This window comes from Brassica napus, chromosome A8, assembly GCF_020379485.1.
Source record: "Brassica napus cultivar Da-Ae chromosome A8, Da-Ae, whole genome shotgun sequence".
NCBI classification, from domain to species: Eukaryota; Viridiplantae; Streptophyta; class Magnoliopsida; order Brassicales; family Brassicaceae; genus Brassica; species Brassica napus.
The window spans coordinates 21,397,158-21,424,221 of NC_063441.1; the positions used below are offsets into that span (position 1 = coordinate 21,397,158).

The 27,064-nt window shown below is 33.0% G+C and overlaps 5 protein-coding genes across 5 annotated transcripts; 1 reads left to right on the forward strand and 4 right to left on the reverse strand.

The window, feature by feature from the left end:
- Positions 1–414: 414 nt before the first annotated feature.
- Positions 415–5,428, reverse strand: LOC106362162 (starch synthase 3, chloroplastic/amyloplastic). The gene is made up of 15 exons (XM_013801996.3): positions 5,061–5,428; positions 4,564–4,627; positions 3,434–4,477; positions 3,144–3,358; positions 2,624–3,073; positions 2,444–2,551; positions 2,253–2,362; positions 2,064–2,169; positions 1,826–1,996; positions 1,638–1,766; positions 1,378–1,560; positions 1,181–1,312; positions 997–1,108; positions 789–912; positions 415–701 (listed from the first exon to the last, which is right to left on the reverse strand). Exons 1-15 carry the CDS (start codon positions 5,172–5,174, stop codon positions 572–574), a joined length of 3,192 nt encoding a protein of 1,063 aa, XP_013657450.2. The 5' UTR covers positions 5,175–5,428; the 3' UTR covers positions 415–571.
- Positions 5,429–7,844: 2,416 nt separating this feature from the next.
- LOC106359371 (cathepsin L-like) lies at positions 7,845–8,643 on the forward strand. The gene is made up of 3 exons (XM_048738247.1): positions 7,845–7,892; positions 8,088–8,222; positions 8,292–8,643. Exons 2-3 carry the CDS (start codon positions 8,088–8,090, stop codon positions 8,490–8,492), a joined length of 336 nt encoding a protein of 111 aa, XP_048594204.1. The 5' UTR covers positions 7,845–7,892; the 3' UTR covers positions 8,493–8,643.
- A 3,903-nt stretch (positions 8,644–12,546) lies between these two features.
- Positions 12,547–13,611, reverse strand: LOC106362161. Its single transcript, XM_013801995.3, has 4 exons — positions 13,292–13,611; positions 13,098–13,232; positions 12,802–13,006; positions 12,547–12,712 (listed from the first exon to the last, which is right to left on the reverse strand). The coding sequence occupies exons 1-3, from the start codon at positions 13,577–13,579 to the stop codon at positions 12,806–12,808; spliced, it is 624 nt and encodes a 207-aa protein (XP_013657449.1). The 5' UTR covers positions 13,580–13,611; the 3' UTR covers positions 12,547–12,712; positions 12,802–12,805.
- An 8,811-nt stretch (positions 13,612–22,422) lies between these two features.
- Positions 22,423–24,000, reverse strand: LOC106359369 (golgin subfamily A member 6-like protein 1). Its single transcript, XM_013799084.3, has one exon. The coding sequence runs from the start codon at positions 23,380–23,382 to the stop codon at positions 22,639–22,641; it is 744 nt and encodes a 247-aa protein (XP_013654538.2). The 5' UTR covers positions 23,383–24,000; the 3' UTR covers positions 22,423–22,638.
- A 232-nt stretch (positions 24,001–24,232) lies between these two features.
- Positions 24,233–26,859, reverse strand: LOC106362160 (sterol 14-demethylase). Its single transcript, XM_013801994.3, has 3 exons — positions 26,628–26,859; positions 26,014–26,487; positions 24,233–25,408 (listed from the first exon to the last, which is right to left on the reverse strand). The coding sequence occupies exons 2-3, from the start codon at positions 26,485–26,487 to the stop codon at positions 24,416–24,418; spliced, it is 1,467 nt and encodes a 488-aa protein (XP_013657448.2). The 5' UTR covers positions 26,628–26,859; the 3' UTR covers positions 24,233–24,415.
- Between the last annotated feature and the right edge of the window lie 205 nt (positions 26,860–27,064).

The following is a 27,064-nucleotide window of genomic DNA, read 5'->3' on the forward strand; positions in this document are numbered from 1 at the left end:
GGAGTAAATTTATACCAAACTCAATACAGTAAAGTCCAAGCAATACAGTAAAGTCCAAGAAAATAGGTCATAGAGAAACAAGAAGTGGTGCAATGGAGATTTAATGAGAAACAGAAAAGGAGGACATGTGGGAATTAAATAAGAAGGCATAACAACAAGGACTCACTTGTCTGTCATAGGACAAACCAAATGTGACCAAAACATTACTTCCTTGTCTCTCATTAAACCACTTCACTAACTATGTATTGCATACATTTATTAATTTTTGACCCAAAACCCCACTAGAAGCATAAAAAAAAGAAGTAATACTACTCTCCTTTTTTTCTCTAAAAAGTACCAAGTCATTTCAGTTAGAATTCAATTGAGAAATATTACAGTGGGACTGTGGGGGTATATATAATAAACTTTGCTTAGTTTTTGACCAAAAAAAAACTTTGCTTAGTTTATTTAATTATTTAATGAATGCTTTGGGAATGTTACACGGAGAAGAAAGGATCAAACTTTCTATAGCTTATTTTCTGTACATACAAAGATAATTGATCTTACAACATTCCTGTTTTGTTTTTCTTCTTCACTTGCGTGCAGAATGATAGAGCTCAATGTACTCAAGTGCAGGACGATTCCATGACCAGTCTTGCTCCATCACCGTCTTACACAGCGAGTTAAACCACTCTCTTCCATCGTACCAAGCCGATATCGCCCTGCAAGAACAAAAAAGAACAAGACACACTAGTAAACAGTAATGCACCAATCAACGAGAGTGTTGGTTTTGATTTTGATTATTTTACCTATTGAGAGCATAGTCCACACCAGGAGCATCAGCTCCGTCAAAACTGAAGCCATTAGGTTCTAGGACTTGAGCTTGTGCCCTTTCTTTATCATGGTCCACATCAAACACCGTGTCATAGAGTCCTATATTGAACAAAGATGACAACCTTAAAGTTAGCTCGGTCTTAAAGGGAATCAGATAAAGCTTTAGCTAAAAAAAACCGTTACCTCCAGTTTTTCTTACGACAGGAACAGCACCGTATCTCATGGCTATGAGCTGTGTCAGTCCACACGGCTCAAATATCGATGGTACAAGAATAAAATCAGCCCCAGCATATATCTAAAGTAAACACACACAAAAAAAAAGTTAGAGCAAAGTAGTGAAACAAAGGTTCTGTAAGTTTGTTTTTACCAAATGGGAAAGAGGCTCATCGTAGGTAAGAACAAGCCGAGCACGGTCACCATGAGTAGAATGCAACTGATTCGCCAAGTTCACGAAATCATTTTGGATCCTTGGATCAGGAGCTGAGCCTAGCAACACAACCTGCGTTTCAAGAAAACTAGTAAGGACTGTGAAAAAGTTCATGACAAGACAAGCTAGAAAAGGACCTGTCCGTTGCGTTCCAAGGTACGCCAAATAGCGTGTTTGATCAAATGTATTCCTTTCTGGTGAGTCAAGCGTGTAATGATTCCCACTAAAGGAAGATCAGCGCTCTTTATTCCAAGCCTGTTTTGTAATTCTTCTTTGGCTGCTCTTTTGCCTTCTACTACGTTCTCTGAAGTATAAGGCACCTAAGGAACCAACCACACAGAGTAGTTCAAACATCACAAGATGTAGAAAGGAGAGAGAGGATGCTATGAAGCTTTACCGGAATGAAGTTATCGTTGTATGGATCCCATATATCTGGATCAATCCCGTTTACTATTCCGTGGAACTTGTATAGATGTGGAGAGATCACAGAGTTTCCAGCAACTTCCTTGGCATATGTCCGTGAAACCTGATCATGTGTTGTCATTTTCAATCTCTTTGTGAACAGATACTGTTTTCAGGACTTACCGTTGTGGCTTTGTCTGAAAATGTCATGGCTTTACCAATGGCACCTGCTCCAAATTCCAAGTTGTGGATTGTGAAGACAACGCGGGTTTTAATCAAACCGTAATGCGTGTAAAGATCCTTGAACAGCCATGAAACTGGAGCACTGGACCAGTCGTGACAGTGAAGAATGTCCTGTACATGTTGAGACCACAGTTAGAAACAAAGTATCAAGACTCTCTATATAAGTTAGTAGACTTACTGGATGAAAACCTCCTTGTAGAAGGAACTCGAGAGCAGCGTGACAAAAGAAACCAAACCTTCCTGCATCATCTGCGCAACCGTAAACACATCCTCTCTGGAACAATCTGCAACAAGAACAACACTTCTTCACATGTTATCAATAGAGGATGAATGGGACTAGCTTAAAGAGTAATGCATAAAGCTTAACCCATTCTGAGGATCTAAGAAGTAAACAGAAACGCCTTCCACTTTGCCATGCCAAACTTTTATTTCAGTGTCTCCCCAGTGATAGCTTCTGTTGAACTGCAAGTCCTTCACCTATTGTTTTCACACAATGTAAGTACAAAGAGAGATGCATACACACAAAAGGGAAGTATGAGAAGGTATATAGAGTCTTACTAAGTTGTACTTTATGCAATCATACTTTGGGAAGATGATATCAACATTATGGTTTAGTTCTTGAACAGCACGAGATAGACTAGTCACAACATCACCTAAGCCTCCAACCTGCAAGCAACAAAACATCACATAAACCAATGTTTTTGATGGTTAAAAAACCTCACAGTCCTTACGGTTTACCTTTGCAATGGGTGCCATTTCAACAGCTATATGAACAATGTGCAACGGTGGTTCCTTGGCAATACCTCCCACTACCGGTAAGTGGTAATCCAAACCATATCTGTTATCAAACACTCCACCATCCTCTTTCTCGGAGAAAACAAAGTCCATCATGTAAGCATCTAATGGGACCTTAGCTGAAGTCTTCACGTGGGAGCTTCCATCATCAGCTGCTTCCATTTTCTGAGGAGGCAAAGGACCCAAGCGATGAGTCCAACGGTTAAAAGAGCCTCTAAACCAAACCTCAGGCTTCCCATTCAAAACCGTGTTCGAAGGGTTGTAGAAAACCGTCACAGGTCTTCCCGCTTGAATCTCTAGAGGCTCCGTGTACACCACGTCTTTCTGAGAGAGCAGAAACTTTTTAAGTGTTCTTTCCTTTGTTTCTGCTTTCAAGCGAGCTGTTTTCTCCATCTGCCAAAGAAACAACGATGAAGATAATGTATATATATAGTTAAGATGTATGGTTAAAGAGGATACTAACCTTGACACGCATAGCTTCCTCTTTTAACCGCCTCTCCTCCTGAAGTTTCCTAAAGATCAAGCTCTCTTCCTCTGACCAGTAAAGCTCTTCTGGAGTTCTTAGAGGAACAAGTGCGTGGAAGTCTTGGAGACTATTGTTGTCATACAGAAACGCTTCTTTAGGCGGTCCATCAGCAAAGACCCAGTCAATGACTAGAGCACCGACCGGCACTATGACTACATATCAAAATGAAAAAAGAAACAATTAAACAAGATTCAAGAAGATAAAGAAAGCTTCATATATATACATACCTTCAGCAAACCACCAGTCTTCGCTCTTTGAATCAGCCTTTAGCTTTTCAACGATAGATAATCCATCAATCCAGTTATTAAACCCTCCATGTATCCAGATCTCTTTGGCATAAGCTAGAGGACCAGAGCTTTTATTGTAATAGATCTTCACTTTATCTCCACCTTTGAAATCTTTTGGCTCAATGTACCAAACATTCTCAGATGAGACAACAGCTTTCTGAAGAGCTGGTTGTAGCATCTCACGTCTCTTCTGAGTCTCCACTTTAGCTTGCTCTCTATCAGCTTCAATGGCAGCCTTTCTCGCTTCGATTCTTCTCTTCTCCTCCTCTTGCCGCTCCCTCTCAGCTTCTTCCTTAGCTAGCTTCTCTTGCTCTCTCCATTTCTCTTCAAGAAGAAAATTCTCAAACTCAACTTTATCCATCCCTCCTTTAACATCTACACAGAAGTCTTTTGAGTCGTTGTTGTCGTAAACGCTTTGGCCGTTGAAGAACACAAAGTCCATCTTGTAAGCTTCTTTGGGGATGTGGAGGAGACATGACAGCCAGTCTCCATGGAGCTCCTCTGTCTTTTCCAATCTCCTCGTGAATGATTTCCATCTCCAGTCGTTAAACGCCCCCATGATCAGAACATCTGGTTCGTTGCTCAGAGTTGAGAGAGTCTTGTTGAGAAACACTTCTATGTCTTCGTCAGGTTTGGCCACAAGAGGATACACAAACATTCTATCACCTCTCGCCAATGTTTCCTCCGCAAGTGATTCTATTTCCTTCTTACGGAGACTCTCTCTTTCAACTTTTAACTTTTGTTCTAACAAAACATCATCCTCTGCAAGGGCTTGTTTTTGTACATCAGCTTTAGCTTCAGGCAGCTTACTGACTCCTAAACCTTCATTAGTTACTGTGGAAGTTGCATTGCTATCTTTTTCATCGTTCTTCTTCTGAGTTCTTTTCTGAGCACTTCCTACTGTTGTTCTTCTCCCAAAACCTCTGGGAGCTGAGCTTTTGGGACCTGAAGCTGACATTCTTCCTTGCTTCTTCCTTGAGAAGTCTTGGTAAGCAAAAAAAAAGACTGAATCAGTAATCAACAATGAGAAGTTACAATAAAGTCTGTTAACTGATTCTTGAATGTTGAACCTGCACTTGCTGTGATCTGATACAGAAACCCATTTGAGTTGTATTGGTTTTCCAACGAAGCAAGCTGATAACCAAAAATGTCTGATGGTTACAAGCAGAAAAAAAATATGGATAATCAAAACTATAAAAAGATGTCACATTTTCATTCCTCCAACCAGTGAATCTTCAGCTCAGGCTCTACCTTAAACTTTGTTTTTTCAAAGTTAAGATTCTCAATGCAGTGAGGATTTGATATTTCCTAGAGAAATTAATTTCATTTCCTATAATCTGTCAATTCGAAATGGGGCTTAAAAGTTGAGATTCACTCCCAATCCAGAGACCCTACCAGAGTTGAATCTTCAAAAAGATACTAACTTTCTATCAAATTTCAATCCAACTAATTATTTCCTAATCGAAAAGAGCAAAAAGTAGAACACTTTGCACTTCAATTCCCCAAAAAAAAAAAAAGTAGAATCCAAAGAGCATCGAACTATGGTAGAAAGGTAAAGGAGACTTACACTAGAAATGGGGCGAGGAAGAAACCCAATAAAAGTATTGATTTTGAGCCGACCCTTTTGCTGGAAACCCGGTCTGAGACTCGTAGGTGTATGTATCTGCCAACACACTTCCATGGCTGCCCAGAGAAGAAGAGAAGAGAGATAGAGAAAGGGAAGAAAGTGTTTGTGTGTACTTGTACTTCAGTCTTCAGGTAGTAGAAGGTATATGCTGAGAAGAGAGAGAGAATGTTTGTTGTTGAAGCATCCCCTTCCACTGCCTCTCACCAAGGCATTTCTCAATCACTGAAACTAATCTCTATTTTTCTTATTTTTTTCCTCTTAATTAAGGGAGAGAGAGAGAGATAGGCCATGTGTTGGTTAATGTTATTATAATGCTGAACACGACTTTACTTCATGTAATGAAAAATGTTTTAAACCATATCATGTGCTTAGTAAAATGTGATTCGTTCTTCTTAGCTCGTGACAAAGATATTGCTTGGCCGGTGCATAAGCGTCACGTGTTCACCAATATCTGATTTCACAAGTCCACCACCACGTCAAGCCTAAGCGGATCCTCTTTTCCAAACACTGACCGTTGATTAGAATCGTCAAATGGTCCACGTGTACGGACAAGATACGAAGTTTTCCTCCACTTACTCTTAAGAGAGAACCCTCCGAATGATTCAGTGGGTTTAGTATCTTGGTGAAAGCTGTTTTAGAACATTGGTTAAACATTAATTTATCTTCATCAGACACAAACTTAAATTTCTCACAATCATATCATTAGCTGCATATTCCAAAGATCTTGCCGTCTTAAGCAAACGTTCACCTCATCACTTCAACTCCTCCTAACTATTTTTTTTTGCCTGAGAGTATATATATGCTAACTTAAACTCTTTAGGTACCCAAAATTTATTTGAATCATATCAATATAAGATGAACATATATCATATTTGACATTTGAAAACTTATTGGCACTGAATATAGCAATTTAGAAAATAGATGGATAATGATTGACCCTAAGCCAAGCCTTCTCACGGTTTTAAACTCTCATCTACAGTATTCATTTAAGCCCCTTCGCCAAGCCACTGTAAGAGTATACAAAAAGTAAGGGGTGGGCATTCGGGTATCCATTCGGGTTCGGATCGGATATTTTGGTATAGAGGTGTATAACCCGTTCGGATTTATTTGTACTTCGGGTTGGGCTCGAATATTTTTAGTTCAGATTCGATTATTTCGGATCGGGTTCAGATATTTAGATTCTGAAAAAAAAAAAAATTTTCATTTCTCAAATTTCTTCTATTTAAAAATGTAACTTTCACTTAACTATTTTTTTATATTTTTAATAGATTGAATGTTTAATAGATTTGGATATAACATTTTGAAACTAAAAAGATATTAATTTGGTTATTGTTTTTAAATTTTGGATGTAACTTTTTGTTATTTCTTGAAATAAAAAGTTTGACATGTATTTTAAGTGAGTAACAAATCATTTTCTCTGTAATTGTATGTATATCATATAAACTTAAAGTATGTGTAGTATCAATATTAATTTTTGTATATAAAATGAAAGATGTAAACTAGAAATATAAGGCTAATTATACATATGTTTGGTTATCTTCGAATATTCATTTGGGTTCGGATATCCAATATCTCCTAATTTAACATCCGTTTGGATATTTTGCTACTTCGGTTTAGATTTCGATTCGAATTTTTTGGATTGGATTCGAATGCTGCTTCGAATATCGGGTAAAGTACTCGCTCCCTAAAAAAAAGTATTTGAGTATGGGAGGGATAAACGGTGGTCTCAAAGGTCGGTAGAAGCCCAAAATACCAAGCCCAAAGTCTGTCATCACCAACGGTCATCAACCTCAATCTCCTCGTCTGTAAACGACAAGAAAGCCGTATCAGGCTGCAAAAAGCAAAGAGAGGAGCTGTCTAATAGTACTGCATAACAAATACATGATTCGCCTCTACTGCATTTGACAGGTGAATGCAAACAAAGTATCACCCTGAACATGAAGATTTAGTGATTTTTTTGTATATTTTAAAATCGATCCTTATATATATATATATGTTGATTGTTGATTGTTGGATGTTCATGGTTAAGATATGTCTGCTTGTTTGATTTTCCTGCTTCTACAGGAGAAATGGAAGACGGTGATGGTGATGGTTCTAGTGGTATCGGCACCGGTACGGTGGGAGGAAAAAACAACAAAGGAAAAGGTGTACAAAACCAAACTAGAACAAGCAAGGAAAGCACTTCAAGACGGAGACCCAGCAGAAGAAATTCCATTTCCTGAAGTAATGTTTATTTTCTGATTTTTTTTGTCCATTTCCTTTCGATACGTTTGTTTATTACCCCCAAAATGCTATATTTTAATACAGGACTTTGGAGATGGTAGCACAATCGATTTCACCTGGACACGTACACATATGCACCTGTTAGACATGATTATAGCACAAACCCAGGGTATAATGATTTTTTTTTTTTTAAATATTTAACCAGATCAAAACGCATTTGCTTATAATTATATTTATAAGGTACGCATAAGCATGTTTTTACATTTTAACTTGACCGAAAGCTATCTTGGAAAGCTAATGATTTTGTTAGATGATTGTTGTTGGGCTTGGGCGCTCGTAAGGATCCTGCAATTCTTTTACAACATGGATATCACTGTAGTTGCTCAGCGAAAGACCTTATCGATCAAATCTCTGGTCAAATACGTGATTTTGGGGAGGAAAGAGGCAGATCAAGCAGCGGCCAGTAAAGAACTAGAGAAGAGAAATTTGGCAGTTTCTTCGTGACTACATCCGTGAGATGTGGGAATTGAAAGAGATCATGGAACAAAGGTATTATATAAAACAAGGAATTTATTCTTTATGTCAATCCATGCACTACATTGCATACATCTATTCGTTTGCTTATCATACATACATGAATGTTCAGTCTTTTTTTAGGGGGAGGCATATAGATTCTTGTTTATAAAAATATGTCTATGCTTACTAGTAAGATTGAGTTCTGACTTACTATTGTGTCTTTTGTAGATGTACACGATCAAGGCGAGAATTGTTGAAAAACCCAAGGCCACTCCTCAGGATATCCTAACACTACTGCCGACTCAAGGTCCTATCGGGATTAGTATTGATATGGATGAGAAGTTCAGCCTACTTGAGGACAACGTAAGTAGGGATTTGTGTTTTATACTACTATGTAAACATAATAATGATAGTTGGGTTTATGCAAAATAGGGAATCCACATCGTGCAAGAACCAAAAGAAGGGATGAAAAGGCACGCTTTGATCATCGTTGGTCATGGGAGGACAAAGGATAACCAGCTGTTTTTCATTGTTCAAAACACGTGGGGTACTAGCTGGTGTAACAATGGATATGCAAGGATCATCATCGAAAAGACATGCCCTATCTTTTACGTTGAAGCTTTGCTAGCGTAGTTCTGATTGTGATCGTTTCTTTCGTTATCTTGGTGAAGATGATAATACTTATGACATTGCGGTAGGTTTCTTTTCATGGATATTTGATCTTAGTCAAACATGAGTGAGTACAATTGTCCACCTTTGTGGCCATGTAATAAGTTAACTTTTAAATAATTCACTGGAAATAGCGGTCCGACCCAAAATATATTTAATAGTTGCTTATATTTTTTCTTACATTTACCAAGTAGACTTTTTGTCGTTTGTTGTTGATGTGTGTCATATTTCTATTAATACATAGAGCAAAAATTTTATAAACACTCAACTAAATAAAGAATTACACGAGAGGAAATTGAAATTTAGAGAACTCGCAGTAGTGTATGTACGTATCTGCCATTTCAAGTCAGCAGTGAGGAAGAAATTCAAATCTCTCCTTGCTAGTTGGATAATCTGAAACTCTGTGGTTTTTTCTTAACCGTTAAGGCTCTATCTTGTTTTTACTTTCTTTTTGCCTTGCTAGAGCAACCTTAGATTTAACTTCTGTAAAATCTGAACATCATGATTAATATGATATTAGCACTTTTAGCCAAAAAGAAATAAAATTATTATTTGGGCTGTCTTGAATATAAGTTTTAAGGCCTAATAAAAGGCCCAGAATCAGTATGAGTATTTAGGCTAGAAGTCTGAATATATGTAATTAGGTCAAATAATTAATTTTATTGATTAACTAGATTTTGATCCATCCTTTCAAAGATAGATATATCTGTTGTTTTATATTTTTTAGAAATTTATTTATTTTATTTATGTTTTTCTTTGTAATCATATTTTTGTTTTCCTAAAATATTTTTTTAAAAAATTATTAGTAAGAAGCTTTGATAATTATATTGAATTTATGATGTTGCGTAACTATACACTTGTGTTATAGTCTTTCACATATTAATTTTATACTTTATTCTTAAACAGTTATTAAATATATTTAAAAATAACAAAATATAGTTACAAATCATTAATATCGTACGAATTTTTAGTTGGTTATAGAAACCAATACGGTTTATGAACATTTAATGAACAAACTTGTTGTATTAAGTCGTATAAGTTATTCTTTGTAATCAATAAACAAAAGAAATCAGTTATATAACTTATTAATGTGGTGGTAACAAAATAACCTAGTGGATTCAGATCATTATGGAATTAAAGTGGTGGTTACAAAATATATATACAGTGAAACTTTTATAAATTAATAATGTTGGAACTACACTAAAGTTATATTTTTTTATTAATTTATAGAGATATTAAGTTATCGATGTAGTAATTGAATTAAAAACTCAATTTGAAACTATAAAATTATATTATTTTATAGAGATTTTCGTGTATATTAATTTATAGATTATTAATTAAAGAAGTTATATTGTATTTAGATGTAGAAAATATATGTTATATTTTTAAAAGTATTAACGTCCACCCCTGCTTTCTATATAAGATATTGTATAGATTTGGACACATTTATCTCGAACCAAAGAACCAAAGTCAAATGTGAACCTAATTCATAAATAACTAAGTGAATCATATATCTCTAAAACTAAAAAATTGAACCGTAACCAAATAGGTATCCAAATTTTTTAAAAAAAATTATATATCCATAAATATTAATTATATTTAATTTCTAAATAACTAAATATACTAAAAATACTATTTATTAACCAAATTACCCGAATATTTTTATTCATAAATTTAAAATTATCCAAATTATATGATATTTTTATTCAAATAATCCGATAGTTAAACTGAAAACCCTGAATTATTTGATGTTCTTACCAGCATTATCCAAAAATTCCTAGGAAAAACTGAACTGGGATAGAATTAAATCTAGTTTTTTTTTTAATATTAGCCGGTTCTAAACGTTAGTGATTATACCGAAACTAATCTAAAATTTGTAAATTTGTAAAATCCAAAATTGATAGAAAATCATCGTTATTTAACGGTGGTATAATTATTTATTTTTGTGAAAATTTTTATTGATACTATGAATATAAATGATATTAATTGTTATCTTTTATATACTAAAGCGCAAATTACTTGGCGAATCAAATCCTGACACATGTGTATATATTTTTTAATTTTTTAAAAATGATCAATTAAAAATCTACTCCAGATCATATTTTTTTTAGCAACTGTAAAAGTCTAAAGCCTTAAATTTCTCATATCACTAACACGTTCAGATTTTTCAAAAAATCATGTCAACTATGACTTCCAATCACGTCACATGTTCTGATAGTTTCCATCTCTTAGCTTCCAAGCAATTTTCTTTTTGTCACTGAAAATTCCACTAAAATGATAGAAAAGCACTACAGAGGTTCATCCTCATACAGAGGCTCAACAAAAACCCCGACAAGAAAAAAATAGAACGGTGCAAATAAAGAGTTAAAGTATAAATTTTTGTGCCAGTACCAGTAGGTAACAGCAATATCAAACCCACATCAAATCTTTCACGAAGTTTAGACACCAAGTAGAGGTCAGATCACACTCCAAAGGTGCATAGGATTTATTCTCCTTCTCTTTTTTTTTTCTTTATATCGTTTATTTCTTTATTTTCAATGTAGCAAAAAAAAAATCCATACAAATTTATGTTTGGCCAGATTTGTTTTTTTTTTTCTTTTTAATAATCCAGGTATCCGGACCTCTCACTTAGTCCGACTATCTCACCGCGTCCAACCGGAACTGGCGAGAAAGGTCCTGGAGACCAAACGGAAACCATGTTAAATCCGTTGTGGTCGAGACTCGAACTCGTGACGGCGGACACCTCAACCGAAGTTTCTTTACCAGCAGACTACGAGGCCCGGTTCAGATTTGTTTTCTTTCCTTCTCAAATTAAAAAACTTCTCCTTGCATGATTCAAGTTGAAGATGGTTATATTTCTACAGCAAATCTTCGAAAGAATTCAGAGTTTTGTCTGCATCATGGTAACAGTAAGTATATCTGAATCTGATATGAATTGAGTACTTACGTTAGTTATGGTTTGAAAAGTTTTCAAATATAGTTTTAATAGCATAACATATTTTTAAAACCTGTGTGTCTATTATATACAAATCAATTAATATATATATATATATATTAAAATCTCAAAATCTTAATTTTGAAGGAATTTTAAAATTTAGAAATTTCATTGTTATTAGTTTATGAATTCTTAAAATCTTATTAGAATTCTTTGTTATTGGTTTGTGGACTTTTAAATTCTATGGAAATCTTATGTTATTCAAAAAGTTTAGTTTTTATTGACTTTGTAATTCTCTTAAACTCTATTGTTATTGGAACATAAATTTTCTATAGTTTTACTCATAACACGCAACTTTACAAATATCACATATAGGCGTAGGATTTACAAAATCTATGTAACAAAAACACAAATACACAAACACAACAATATTTTTTACATTTTTATTGTCAAGTCAAAGATAACTGTAAAAAAAAACACTAAAGATAAAAGAAATTTATTAAAAATAACAATTTAAAAAAAAAAAATTTCATGAAATATAACTATTTGATATTAAAATAAAATCATGAGAAAATTCATAGGTTGATTTTAAAAAATTTAAAACAAAAATCAAACAAGACAAATCAAAATGTCAAAATATTAAAAAACCAAAAAAAATTATTTAATTTTCAAATATTTCTATTTTATGAAAGAAGTTTTTTTAAAAAATAAAATAATAGAAAGATAAATTTGGAAAGAAAAGTATATATAAAAATCTATAATAATCAATGACAATTTATACAATATATGGGATAAGAATTCATCAAATCTATTAACTCTTAAAATTTTCAAACTCCATACAAATTCTATTTCCAATATGCCCACCTAAATCTATCGTAGGTCTAGGTGATGTTAAATAGATTTGAAAGTGATGATTAAGCCAACGTGGTGGATACAAATTGGAGGTGAAAACTACATCATTAAAATTAACAAAAGTTGCAAATGGCTAGAAGTCCGAATATAAGTTTGAGCGCCAATTAAACTTCGTCAACTTTATCAACTAACTGCGGAATATGTTGAACACAATCATAAATAGTTCCTATATGTGATAAAACTTCAAATTAGAGTAGAGCAAATAGGTCACACACTTAAGGTTCACAAAAGTAGATCATATATTATAAAAACTAGAGCATGGCCAGACAATTAATTTCACCACAAGCGCAATATATGGTAAGAGAGTAACACTTCAAATTGCTCGCTTGTCGTCAATCTGCAATCCAGAATAAAGAAATAGAGTCAAAACAATAACAATACATACATGATATGTAAAGAAGTTGAAATACTGAAAAATTAAACTACCTGACTAGACTGAGGGAATAGGACTTGGTCTGCAGAGGATAGGAACAGGAGGTTTCAAGTTTTTAGCATAGGTAACCACTTTGGCTTGGTACTCGATAAGAGGTCCATTGAGAGATTCACGAGCCATAAACGTTATGTAAGCTTTGCGGGTACCTCCACCAAGCACAATAACTCTCACAATTTCAACCAATTCAACCGTCTTTTTCTATACATACATGAATGGAAATGAGAATAAATCCATAATGAAAATGTAATACATATATTTAATTATTATTAATGAGATTGATGAGACTAACCTCAGTCTCGTTGAGTTTCTTAACACACAAGTTGGCAAGATCTGTCATCAACTCCCGACTAGTCACGTTGGGATACACTAATGCTTCCAGATCTTTAATTGGATAGTTTCCGCTCAGAGGTTCATAAATAAATCCCTAAAATTAAGTTTTTTTTTTCTGAATGAATCTGGCAAGAAAATAAAACAATCAATTACCTTACTATCGAAAGCCCTGCGTCTTTCGCGACGGTACTTGTCATACTCTTCGTCGTCAGAGAACAACTTTCTATCCTCGGGATCTGATTCGTACTCGCGACCATCGTAGCTGTCCACATCCCACTGGGGTTTACAACCCAGCTCGGGCACGTGTGTCTCACTGTATATCTTCTCTTCCTCTTCCACCTTCTGTTTCTTCATGGGCGACGACGATTGCTCTTCTTCCGCCAGGGAATCCCTCGTCGGAGCTCGCTTCGCTGCATCTACCACCATCGATTCGGTAGCCATCAATGGAGAAACGAACGAACAAACACAATTTGGGAATCCTATTTATTTTATTATTATAGATAGATTATTATGCTTATAGGGCCAATTTGATTTAGTTTAAAGTGGACTCCAAGCCCATGTCAAAGCCCAAAAAGAAAGTGATGAGAAACAAGCCCTTTATATATTTCTTTTTCCTTCTACAATCCTTATTTAATGAATATTTTTTTTGATTTACTAAAATTCCGTATTATTTATTATTTTATTTTAAAATATTTTATCAAAATATTTTTAAATTTATCAATATTCGTTTAAATTTTCATCCTCTAAACTTTTTTTTATTATTTTCTATTAATAATAATGCCCACAATCATAATTATTATTGGTTGTAACAAAAATCTTCTGTTTAACAAAAAAAAAAATTATCTTAGTAGATCGTTTGTGTTGGTGAAGATCTTACAAAATATTGCATTGTAAAAAATATGAATAATTAAACAAAGCTTTAATGAGAAATATGATTTAGATGGAGATTTGGGAAAAAATTACACCTCGAAAATATTAGAAATAACTTCCAATTTGAAGAAACAAAAAAAACTATGAACAACAATTCCATGACTCAACAAAACTTCACCTATGTCTAAGAGGACCAAAGAAGAACTAACCTCGTGGGAAATCGGCTAATTCATACATCAACAGAGAACTGCGGTTCCGATCAGTACACACTGAGTACCTGTGCAAATTCATACATGAACATATGATTAATTCAAATTTCATACACAAACAATCATTCATAAACGTTAATTGACTGTTAACTAAAGATGATGTGGCGATGACATGGCTTAAATCGGGTGAAAATCAAAACAGCGTCGTTTTGATCTTTAAATTATGAAAAAAAATTATAACAGATTATGCTTGTGGGAGAGTTGAACTCAGGTTGGATGAGTAAAACCACATAAGCAGAACCACTACGCCAAAGAAGAACTAGTGAAGGTCTTATTTATGGTTTTATTCTTACTGTATATTTTACTTTGCTGTTTCATCTTCGCCTTCTCTTCTTCCCATATCTGTATATATATCTAATTACACCATACTACCATAGTAAACAGTTACAGAAACGATTAAGCTCTGCTCATCCTTATAAAAGTTATCATCTTTTTAATGTGACGAGATTAAGCAATCAATACCCAAGAAAACCTTTGAACCATTTTGCTAAATTCAAAACTAAATCAGATATAATTATGGTTTAGGAGACGAATCTGAAATAAACTTGAGCCGTGATGAGGGTGCAAACCTATCCTCCTTGACCATGAGAAGAAGAGATCTGGATTATTAAGAAAAATCGAGAGAAGGAGATTGAATGAAATAAACAGAGGAACCTGAGTTTCAAATATTAGAATAACTGATGATTATAGATATAAAAGAACTTTGAGAGTTCATATTAATCAACTTATGTGGCGCAGTGGTTTGTCTTTCTGATGAATTTCAAGTAGAACCTCGGTTCGACTGCCATTAATGCAAAAGTGAAAGAATTTTTTTTAATATTTTCTAAATGAAGAGAACAAAACGACGTCGTTTAGGGCAAACAATTTTTAAGAAAATATATTATATGACCCATCATTATATCATAATTCCACGTAATGTGGTGCAGTGGTTTGTCTTTCTGATGAATTTCAAGTTGAACCTGGGTTCGACTGCCATTAATGCAAAAGTGAAAGAATTTTTTTTAATATTTTCTAAATGAAGAGAACAAAACGACGTCGTTTAGGGCAAACAATTTTTAAGAAAATATATTATATGACCCATCATTATATCATAATTCCACGTAAGCATCTGTTAAATCCACCTAAGCTAACGTCAAAAAAAAAAAATCCACCTAAGCCACTTTGACCATTTGACTAACAGAATCATGGTCAAAGTATTTATTAGCCATAATGTGATTGTTTATGTATGAAATTTGAATTAATCATGTGTTCGTGTATGAATTTGCACAGGTACTCACTGTGTGTACTGATCAGGACCGCAGTCCTCTATTGATGTATGAATTAGTCGATTTCCCTCTATTTTTCCTCGTAGTTACCAGTGTTGTTTTGATTTTCATTCGCCATTGAAGCAGAGTAGTTGTCGGTGAAACAGAGGAGAAGAGAAAATCGATAAACATAGAGGGGAAGAAGAAGACTTGGAGAAGAGAGAAAAAAGATGATAGGTTTCTAAATTTTTGGCTGTGATACCATATTGAATATGGAAGATCATTTATTCACAAGACCAAAGGTCTATACTTATACAAAGTTTGTAGATAAAAGGATGGAAGTAAATATATATGGGGCTTGATTAGAGGAATCAACCCGTTAGTGATATCAATCATAATAATAAGAGTACATGAGGTGTCTATATCTAATATTCATTGTGTTGAGATGACAAAATGTATATACATGAGTTGCTATCCATATCACAACAAAATTTACGACTTATCAGATAGCGTGTTTAAAGAGAGAACAACTTCAATCCATCTTAAGAGTTTTATTACCGAGCACATCTGAATGAAATAATATTTGAGGTTAATTGACAAATACACAATTAAGTTAACTAACAGAATAAATTGATCACGTTTACAAAAATTTAATTAACACACTGACTGCGTGACGGAGATGTGGGTGGGTGTAAAATAAGGCAAAGAACTCGTAACTCCCATCTTCTTCAATATATCTTCTTTTCTTATCTTCAATTTTATGCAGCATCTGAAAATGTTTAAACAAAGGATCTTAAAATTAGAACCATATTGATATCAGTAAGTGAATGCAACCGACCGAATACCCTGTTGAGATACACCCACATCAATTCACAACGCCTTTTTGGTTCAGGTTCAAAAGATTCACAGCGCCTAAGATTTGGAATATCTCTCCTTAGCCATCACCTAAGATTTGAAATATAGACCAAAAGCAATATGATTGTCTTTTTAGGATAGTACTCTTTTTGTCATATTTTTGCTTCTATTGCCATTTCTATTTGTCAAAATTAATAAAATAAATTGTTTCACAAATCCAAAGTTATATAAAAAAATAGGAACAATGGAATAATATCCATATCAACGTATTATTATCATTATTTGTTCTAAAACTTGTTAAATAAAAACTTCTAATTTTATATTCTACGGATAGCATATTTTATATTCTACGGAAAATGCCATAGTGGAAATTGAATTACATGTTTTGTAATCTACTTTAATTAGAATAAACAATCTATATATTTCAAAGTTTGATAAATTTATTTGAATGCACAGTCTACTATTAACCTATCACTCTTAATTTGTAGGAACACACAATCTACAAATAACTCTAAAGTCTAAGAATAGTAGAATATGATTTCGACCAAGAAGAAATTGTAATTCACGGATTAGGCTTATCATGGATAATCATGACCAAATCTTTAAAAAATATGGAAAGTACATTACTAAACCATTTTTGTAATTCACGGATTAGGCCTAATATGAAATTGTGGTTTTTGCTTTAGTTTTTGGTTTTATTTTTGGAGAAACCATTTTTCATCCAATCAAGTTTTTGGTTTTAGTTTTTGTTTTTGTAAAAACCATTTGAGTTGCCAATCAAGATTTTTAATAAATAGATTCCTTAAACTTTAGGGAAACTAGTTTTTGAAAAGTTTAACAAATTTATGAAGAAAAACCAAAAACTAACTAGGTGTTTTATGAAGAAAAACGAATTTTGATTTTTTTTTGTAGAAACTACTACATTTTAATTCATTAATAATTAATAACTAGGTGTTTTGCCCGCGATGCGGGCTTAAAATTTTTTCTAAATTTTTGAAAAGTTCTTTGAATACTATACTAGTTATATTGTGTTTTCCAAAAAGAATTCTTGCAATCAGTTTAGTATCATCTATGCATTGTATACTCTCGAATATATAAATATATATATATATTTCTGAACAATTAAATATTAAAATATTTTAGTGGTATAATTTAAACTTGGGTCTCTAGTCAAAAAAACAAAACTTGTTTCCAATTTATGTAAAGAATATTATTTTTTTGAATGAACAAAGATTTAAGGATGGTTATTGTTTTAAGAACATTAACTTGTTATTTCTGAATAATTAAATATTAAAATATTTTAGTGGTATAATTTAAATTTGGGTCTCTAGTCAAAAAACAAAACTTGTTTCCAATTTACGTAAAGAATATTATTTTTTGTGAATCAGCAAAGATTTAATGATGGTTATTGGCAAATAAATGTTTGAGAACTTTAATTTTTTTTTTTTTGAGATTCTACTGCAATAATAGTTTAAGGGTTTTTGAAATATTACTAATTAATTGTTATCGATTCGAAGATTTTCAAATTTCATCAAAATTCTTTATTTATTTATGATAATAGTTTTTCATTCTATTTTAACAAAATTTAACATTATTAAAATATAATTTACCTTTTTTATTCATAAAATACAACTTTCAAAATATTTTGGCAATTAAAATAACGGATGTAAGATTTAAAATCCGCTATGTAGTTTGTTATTTGAATATCACAACAACAAATTACATAGCGGTAGAGTTTAGGTTTTTTTTAACTTTAAGTTTTGAGATTATTTTTTAGTGTTTAGGGTTGGTAGAGTTTTAGCGGGATTTATGGTTAGGTTTAGGTAGGGTTTTAGGGTTAGGTTTAGGAAGGGTTTAGGGTTAGCAGGGTTTAGGGTTAAAAAGGGTTTAGGGTAGGTAGGGTTTAGGGTTAAGTAGGGTTTAGGGTTAGTAGGGTTTAGGTTTAGGTAGGGTTTAGGGTTGGTAGGGTTTAGGGTTAGCTACAGTTTAGGGTTAGTAGGGTTTAGGGCTAGAAAGGGTTTAGGGTTAGAAAGATTTTAGGGTAAGGTAGGGTTTAGGGTTAGTAGGGTTTTGGGTTATGTAGGGTTAAGGTTAGGTAGGGTTTAGGGTTAGCATGGTTTAGGGTTAAAAAGAGTTTAGGGTTAGTAGGGTTTTGGGTTAGTAGGATTTAAGGCTAGAAAGGGTTTAGGGTTAGGTATGTTTTAGGGTTAGAAAGGGTTTAGGGTTTGAAGGGGTTTAGGGTTAGAAAGGGTTTAGGGTTAGGTAGGGTTTAGGGTTAGGTAGGGTTTAGGGTTCGGTAGGGTTTAGGGTTAGGTAGGGTTTAGGGTTAGAAAGGGTTTAGGGTTAGCATGGTTTAGGGTTAGAAAAGGTTTAGGGTTAGTAGGGTTAATAGGATTTAAGGCTAGAAAGGGTTTAGGGTGAGGTAGGATTTAGGGTTAGGCAAGGTTTAGGGTTAGGTCATGTTTAGGGTTAGAAGGGGTTTAAAGTTAGGTTAGGTTTTAGGGTTCGGTAAGGTTTAGGGTTAGGTAGGGTTTAGGGTTAGAAAGGGTTTAGGGTTAGTAGGATTTAAGGTTAGTAGGGTTTAGGGTTAGTAGGGTTTAGGGTTAGAAAGAGTTTAGGGTTAGAAAGGGTTTAGGTTAAGTAGGGTTTAGGTTAGGTAGGGTTTAGGGTTATGTAGGGTTAGGATTAGGTAGGGTTTAGGGTTAGTAGGGTTTAGGGTTAGGTAGGGTTTAGGGTAGGTGGGGTTTAGGGTTAGTAGGGTTTAGGTAGGGTTTAGGGTTATGGTTAGGTAGGTTTTAGGGTTATGAAGGGTTTAGGGTTAGGTAGGGTTTAGGGTTAAATAGAGTTTAGGGTTAGGTAGGGTTTACGTTTAGGGTTCGGTAGGTTTACAATTAGATAGGTTTAGGGTTTAGGTAGTATGAAGGGTTTAGGATTAGGTTTATGTAGGGTTTAGGGTTAGATAGGGTTAAGGTCTAGGTTTATGTAGGGTTTAGGGTTAAGTAGGATTTAGGATTTTAGGCAATAGAAAAGGTTTAGCGTTTGGTTTAGGTTGGGTTTAAGGTTTCATTTAGAATAATGCTTAGAATTATAGGGTTTATGGTTTGTTTGTTTTTTTGTTTATGCATTTAGTGTTGAGATTTTGGGATAAAATTTTATATTAATATTATTGATTTATAGTTTTTCTTAAAATGTTAAAAATTTTAAAGTGATTTTTAAGGTTCTTAAAATATGTATTTTTTTTTTAGGTTTTTTGTGACAATAAGTTGAATATATCCTATACCACAAATCATAAATATTTTGAGTCTTATATATTTTGTTCTTCAAGTTATTGTTACTTTTATTTCCTTTTATACATTTCTCTTAATATTTATGTATGCATCCACAATATTTTTTTTAAATGGAATTTTCATTAACTAATGTATTTATTGTAGTTTTAAATATATTATAGTTTTCGTACACTTGATTATATTTTTTTGGTGTTGGTGGTATTTGAAGTGGTTGAGAACCTGAATGGATATTTACTTTCATAAATTTTTTGGTGTATGTTTGAAAATAAAAAATTGTAAAAGCTTTTAAATCATATGAATATAATATTCAACATACTACTGTTGACTGTTTATATACTTAAAATTCTAAAGTAGGTAATTCCAAATTTGCTGAACTCATAGATTCGTTGCTACTTTATAAATTATCACAGGATGAGGTACATATGGTAAATATTGCTTTGATGATAATATCACGTCTATATCGTAATGTGTATTTTTTTTGTTTTATCTACTATGTATTAAGAAGTAATTAACACATTCAATAATACTACTAAAGAGTAAAAAGCCCTTTCAATTGTTCATGGTATAAGCCCAAAGTTAAACTCAAGTCTATCCAAAGAAATAAAACTCAGAGACACGTGTTGGTCTGTCAGAGAGTGACTTTCCATGTGGATAACTTAGGAGATAGGCAAACATAATATTTTTTCATATAACAATACAATATATATATATATATATAAATTATCTTTTTTAATTATAATTTTTAGATTTTGGATAATTCAATATTCTATTTTTAATTATATAATTAATCATTTTATTTAATTAATATTTAGTTATAAAAATTATGTTTTAAACTTTTTACTTACAGAATTTTTCAGATAACAATACAATATATACAGAAGTTATATCTTTTTTAAATTATATTTTCAGATTTTGGATAATTCTTACTGTTCTTAATATTAATCAATTATCTAATCAAAATCAATTAAAATTTCGTTCTTATTTTTTAATTTATTTATACATTTTATTCATTAAGGGTTAAACTATATTAACCACTCTAACTTTCAACGTGAGAACTTCATTGCGAAAATTTACTTCGCAAATAATAGTTTAAAATTATATAATTAAAAAAATTGTTTGATTGATATTTAATTATATAATTTATGTTTTTAACGTTTTACTAAAATACTTTTTCAGATAACAATACAATATATATATATAAATTATCTTTTTAAATTATATTTTTAGATTTTGGATAATTCAATATTCTATTTTTAATTATAATTAATAATTTTATTTAATTAATATTTAGTTATAGAATTTATGTTTTTAACTTTTTACTTAAAGACTTTTTCAGATAACAATACAATATATACATAAGTTATCTCTTTTTTAAATTATATTTTCAGATTTTGGATAATTCTTATTATTTTTAATAATAATCAATTATCTAATCAAAATCAATTAAAATTTCGTTTTTATTTTTTAATTTATTTATATATTTTATTCATTAAGGGTATAAACGATATTAACCAGTTTAACTTTCAACTTGAGAGCTTCATTGCAAAAATTTACTTCGCAAATAATAGTATAGATTAATATTTTCATAACAATAAAATTATCATAAAATATTTTGTACATTAGATATCATTTAAACACTAATGTGAAATATTTCAATTTGTGTTTCATATCTGTAATTAAATTTATATATTTTATAAATAATATATTTAATTTTAAAACTTAGTTATTAGTTTCTATAAATAAAAAAATTGAATTATTTTAATAATTATTAGTCACATTAAAAATAAAAATTTATAAAAACATAATATGTTTTATTAATAAAGTATATTGTATAATCCTGAAATATAAAAATTGCCATTCAACTTTAAGAAAATATAAATAATTTATATAAGAAAATTTATAATTATTTTCAAAATTCTATGTATTTAATTTTTGTATAATTTATAATATTTATATAAGAAAAAACTATTGCTTTTGAAGTTTTTAAAAAACTAAAATAATTTATATAAGAAAATTTTCTAAGTATTTTTGAAATTTAATATTTTTATTTTTGCATAATTTATATATATTTTATGATTTATATTTACTATAATATATTTTTAATAAAAATATAATAACTAAAATATGTTATCGTATTTAATTTTAAAATAATAATTACAGTATTTTGATAAATTTTAATTATAAAATCTAAATATTTATTGCTATTTTGCTGTATTATTTTAACGTAATATATTAATTAATTTTTGAAAATAGAAAATACAGCAAAACCAAAATCAAAATCTAAAAACCAAAAACCAAAAACTAAAATCTGAAAACCAAAAACCAAAAACTAAAAGCTGAAAACCAAAAACCAAAACTGAAAACTACCAAAACAATCAGCACCTAAATATTTTGGAAATATATGCAAATCTTATTTATTTTCATATATGATTAAAATCGTTTTTTTTTTTCATATAAAAATGGAACTATTTTTTTTTAATGGTTATCTTTTGTTTAAACTACATATTTCAATTTATGCATTAAAACCATTTACTTCGGAATATAACAACTAAAAACTATTACATTAGATGATATATAGCTAGAATTGCAACGAGTCTTACAAACACACTTACATTAAACCAAACTAAAAACCATTACCATTCAACACAATTAAAACTAACAAACTTTGATGAATAAGTCTTAACTTAAGAAACAGCCTCAAAGGTTTGGTGAATAACTTGTTTAGATTAAGAAGAAGCTACAGTATTTCATTCTGGTAACAATAATAAACGTTGGTTGTGTTTGGAATGATGATGTTCTGCAAGAATGATGGAGGAACAAGCAAACCAAGTGGTGATTATCATCACACTCGCATCAACTCAGCCATGGAAGCAGATAACTAGAGAGTGAGACGGTCCTATTAAGCTTGATATATCGATTCATAAATCTCATCCATGTCAACACCATTTCCATCATCATAGAACATTGGTTAAACATTAATTATCATCATCAGACACAAACTTAAATTTCTCAAAATCTATATCATTAGCTGCATCTTCCAAAGATCTTGCATTCTTAATCAAAAGTTCACCTCTTCTCAACCTCATCATCACCTCAACTCCTCCTACTTCTCTAACCATCTCCAAACCTTTCTCTAACTCATCCACAAACCAAGTCATCTCTTCATACTTTTCTTGCAAGGAAAGTTTAGCATCCGTCAACTTAACCCTAACTCTTTCCTCCCTCCACATCTCAGCCATTTGCAACATCTGCCTTTCCTCCTCCGTCTCATCCCATATCCTCCTTGTTTCTACCTTCAGTTCATCGATCCTCGTCACCAGTTCCTCGCACACCTTCTCTAGTGTGTCTCTTTCTCTCCTCAGCCGAGTTGTTGTTGATTCCATCTCCAACACCTTCTTCTTTAACATAGAATTCTCAGCGTTAGCTCTTTTCCTTTCTTCCCTTTCTTTGCTAAACTTCTCCTTCAAGTAATCAAAAAGTGAATCAGTATTTTCTTCCCAGCTTATCCTTTGGTTTCTTATACCATTTTCCTTTGATCCAATCTTCTCAGTTTCAAGCTCTTTGATTCTAGATTGAGCCTTCCATAGCTCATCTTGAAGACGAGGAACAAGGCTACCGTCCATATTCTCTTCTTCTTGAAACTTCTCATAAGGTTCAACGGAGTAATACGTTCGGCATGATCCCAAGTCCCACTTAGTTATGCCCTCCATCTGCAACATTTTTTAAAGGCAAAGAAAATCAACGTTGAGAGATCTCATAAACCAAACCAAATGATCACAAACCTGATAGCTAAAACGTTCTGCACCGTCAGCTTTAGGAGGAAGCTTCTGAAGCCTTGACGCAAGCTTCCTCGCAGAGACTTTGAACCCTTTTGATTTCTGGTGACTGGAACGTTCGACGGAGGAGACGTATATTTTCCGGCGATGAAGAGCGAGTGACTCGTCCCCGGTGTTCATAAGGGATAAAAAATACAATGACAATTAGGAGTTGACCGTTCAGGGACACACAGGTATAGAGAATTATATACACATATATCTGGATTTACATTGAATCATAATGCACAATATTAAGAAACAAATTGAAAACATTTAAGACAATGATTTGCTATGCAGATTTGGTCTCTTTGCTTCTATATATGCAGATTTGGTCTCTTTGCATCTATATATGAAGGTTTTGATATACATATAATATGTTAACACATAAGGAGAAAATAAACTAAATTAATGCGTATGATATAGTCTAAGCAGGATAAGTACTGAAACTAAATCGAATATTTTCTTCCAAAAATTGTAATTATACCAATTTTTTTCTTTTTTTCTTTTAATTGTAGCTGAATATATGTTCTAGTTTACCTTTAATTTTTTTTCTTATTATTATGAATTTTCAAACTGTTCTTTGGTTGATGATTGATGAACAAGTTTTCACTCTTTCTTGCCAATACATTCTTGCCAATACAATACACTGCATGTTATAAAGAAACATGATCTGCTCTTCAGGAAAAGCTCATTACTACCATGCATTATACATTCACATAGTTATTAGATTGGCTACACTACTGTGAATAGTCACTAAGCACAAACCAAATCAAATCTCCATTTGAATTAGCACATTTGCAGAACCAACAAACTTGGAAAACTAAGTGTCAATTAAAGAGCAAGAACAATGAAAAGAAACATAAGAACCATCCAACAACAAAACTAAAACCAGAGAGGGACAAAAGCAAAGAACCATCCAACATCTGAACCTGTCTTTTTAAGACAGTTGGCGACGCTTGTAACGCACCATAACATTGCCTTTAACACCAACCACCATAGCGTTCCAGTCAATCTCAGGAAACGGCGAAACCAACTCAAGCTCAAAGTTCCTCAACAAATGACTCCATATAGCTTTGATCTGCAGGTAAGCAAATGGCTCTCCAAGACACCCATGCCTACCTCCACCGAACGAAATGTACGAAAACGCCCCTGCGGCTTTGTCCTCCTCTCTTCCCACGGAGAATCTATCAGGGTCGTAGCTGTCAGGGTTCTTGAAGATATGCGGCAAGCGGTTGGCAAACGCAGGCGAGGTCGCAACGATATGACCCTTTGGGATGTCATACGTTTTACCATCCCTTGTCGTGACGTTGAAGTCACAGTGGGAGGCTCTCATGAGCATGATCAACGGAGGGTGAAGCCTCAACGCTTCCTTAATGCATCGGTAGAGAACATCCATCTCTGATAAGATGTCGTGATCAATCTTGTCTCCATGTTTCTCCATCAGCTTCCTCTGCTCATCCAAAGCGGCAGAGAAGTGTTCCTTGTATTTCATCAGGTAAGCACCGGTCCACGTGGAGGTGATGGAGCTAGTGTGCTGTCCTGCGAAGAGAGCAGCGATGAGCAAACCCGTCACTTCGGATTCGGTCGTCTGCCTACCGTCTTTGTACTTTGACTCGATGAAACACTGCAACATGTCGTTTTCGGCTTTGTCTGAACGTTTTCTTGATCCTATGATCTTTGAGAAGATCTCGGAGAGCTTTTGTCTGGCACGGTCGCGGCGACGGTGAGCTGGAAGCGGGAGGTAGGGGAAAAGGACACTGATGGGAAGCATTCCGTTGTCAAGGTCATGGAACAAAGCAGAGACGTCATCGAAAAGCTGGTCACGAACTTCTCGGCCTAGTAGACATCTACTTGCAGTTAAGATGATGAGACGCTCTAGCTCATCTTTAAGATCAACTTCACCACTCTCTCCCCATTTCGAGAAGAAGTTCTGCACAAGTATTCACAAATGAAGCTACCAATGTATTGCTACGAGGTAATTAAGCGCATGATTAGTGCCTAGGCAGATTATTCAGAACCAACGCAGGAACTAGGCGTTAACAAATTATTGATTTATTTTATATAGATTTTGCAAATGCAGCTACCAATGTTCGAGAAGTAGCTACGCAGTAACCATGCACTCTATAGAGAATTAGCTCATAAGAAGATTATTCGGGACCAAGGCGGAAACTAAACCAGACGTTAACAAATTATTGATTTATTTTATACAGATTTTAAATTTATAAAAGATATCTTAGTTTTTTGGTATAATTATAAAATTATTTTGATAATTTATCAAAATTAGATATACAAAATAAAATAATTTTTGTGAATGTTTACAAATATTATTACTTAATTTAATAGATTTATACTAATTTAAATCGATTCAAACCGTTTTAGAATGATTTAAATCTATTTAAAATGGTTTAAACCGATTTGAATTATAAAAATCGGATTTTCGTTTTGGTTAGAGGGGGATTTGCCTTTTAGAACCTTGGAAACTACCAAACGAAAACACACAACAGCTACTTAGTAGAAGATGTTAGTATATATTACCTCAGCTTCAGTAACCATCATGTCCACATAACCTTTCAACTTATTGACTCTAAGTGCCTCAGTGAAGAACCTGAACTGCTCCTGACGAACTGAGTAGTCAACATCGAAAACAACTCCAGGGCCAAAGGTAGGCACATTGAACTGGTACACTTCCTGCTGGCTGAGATCAGACTCAGGAGCTTTGAAGAAATGGGCGGAGACTTCAGGGCCGATGAGAAAGGTCATCTTTTTGTGGAGAAGGTTCACTGTGAAGACGCTTCCGAGGTTGGAATACTCGTCTCTCAGCATAACGATGGGACCTTTCAGGAACCGGAGGAGGCTTCCGATGAGTGGAGGCCAGGCTTGGAGAGTGGGAGGGGGACGCTTCTTCTTGGAGGAGGAAGTGAAGAAGGTGAAGATGAGTTTGGTTACGACGAGTGTTGCTGTTATGACCAGACATGTCTTTAAGAGGTTGTTGTCTGAATCTAGTTCCATCTGTCAAAAGAGAGTAGATTCAGATCGTGATTGGTTGAGATTGATTCGTGACTGATGAAGTTTAAGACTTTAAAGAAATGAGCTAGTGGAGAGTGAGACAGAGAGGTTTAGAAACTAGAGGGAGAGTGAGGAAAGCTTACATTGGAGGAATGAAGGAGACGAGTTTGAGAGACGGCGCGTGGGGAAGAGGAAGAAGAAGAAGGTTTAGTCTTTGAGATTTGTTATGGCGATGGAGATGAGAGATATCGTCGCTCTCGACGCTGACTGAAACTGCTACTTTCTCTCACCGGTTTAATAATACTCTTTTTCCGATTTATTATTTATTCTAAAAATTAAATTCAGCTGTTATACACGTGGCATATTTAACGGTTTTTGTTGATTGGTTGGTATTAAATATTCAACGAAAATATTGAAAACCAACGGCTGGTTTTTATTTTTATATTTTTTATTCATTTTTAATGGAGTTCAAACTAATTTCTGTTTTAAGAAAAAAAAACTCAAAAGATACATTTTTATTTTTAATTTTTTTTTTTTGAAAAATTGTAATTTTTTTATAAATATTACGTTTGTTAAAATT

Coding starts and splice junctions, on each gene's coding strand:
- LOC106362162 (XM_013801996.3), bottom strand. CDS start 5,174: ATGGAAGTGTGTTGGCAGATACATACACCTACGAGTCTCAGACCGGGT. Junction 4,478..4,563: donor TCAGATCACAGCAAGTGCAG/GTTCAACATTCA, acceptor TTGCTTACCAAG/ACTTCTCAAGGAAGAAGCAA. Junction 3,359..3,433: donor AGACTGGTGGTTTGCTGAAG/GTATGTATATAT, acceptor TTTGATATGTAG/TCATAGTGCCGGTCGGTGCT.
- LOC106359371 (XM_048738247.1), top strand. CDS start 8,088: ATGTACACGATCAAGGCGAGAATTGTTGAAAAACCCAAGGCCACTCCT. Junction 8,223..8,291: donor TCAGCCTACTTGAGGACAAC/GTAAGTAGGGAT, acceptor TATGCAAAATAG/GGAATCCACATCGTGCAAGA.
- LOC106362161 (XM_013801995.3), bottom strand. CDS start 13,579: ATGGCTACCGAATCGATGGTGGTAGATGCAGCGAAGCGAGCTCCGACG. Junction 13,233..13,291: donor GCAGGGCTTTCGATAGTAAG/GTAATTGATTGT, acceptor ACTTAATTTTAG/GGATTTATTTATGAACCTCT. Junction 13,007..13,097: donor AGAAACTCAACGAGACTGAG/GTTAGTCTCATC, acceptor ATGTATGTATAG/AAAAAGACGGTTGAATTGGT.
- LOC106359369 (XM_013799084.3), bottom strand. CDS start 23,382: ATGTTGCAGATGGAGGGCATAACTAAGTGGGACTTGGGATCATGCCGA.
- LOC106362160 (XM_013801994.3), bottom strand. CDS start 26,487: ATGGAACTAGATTCAGACAACAACCTCTTAAAGACATGTCTGGTCATA. Junction 25,409..26,013: donor TGATGGTTACTGAAGCTGAG/GTAATATATACT, acceptor ATACTTGTGCAG/AACTTCTTCTCGAAATGGGG.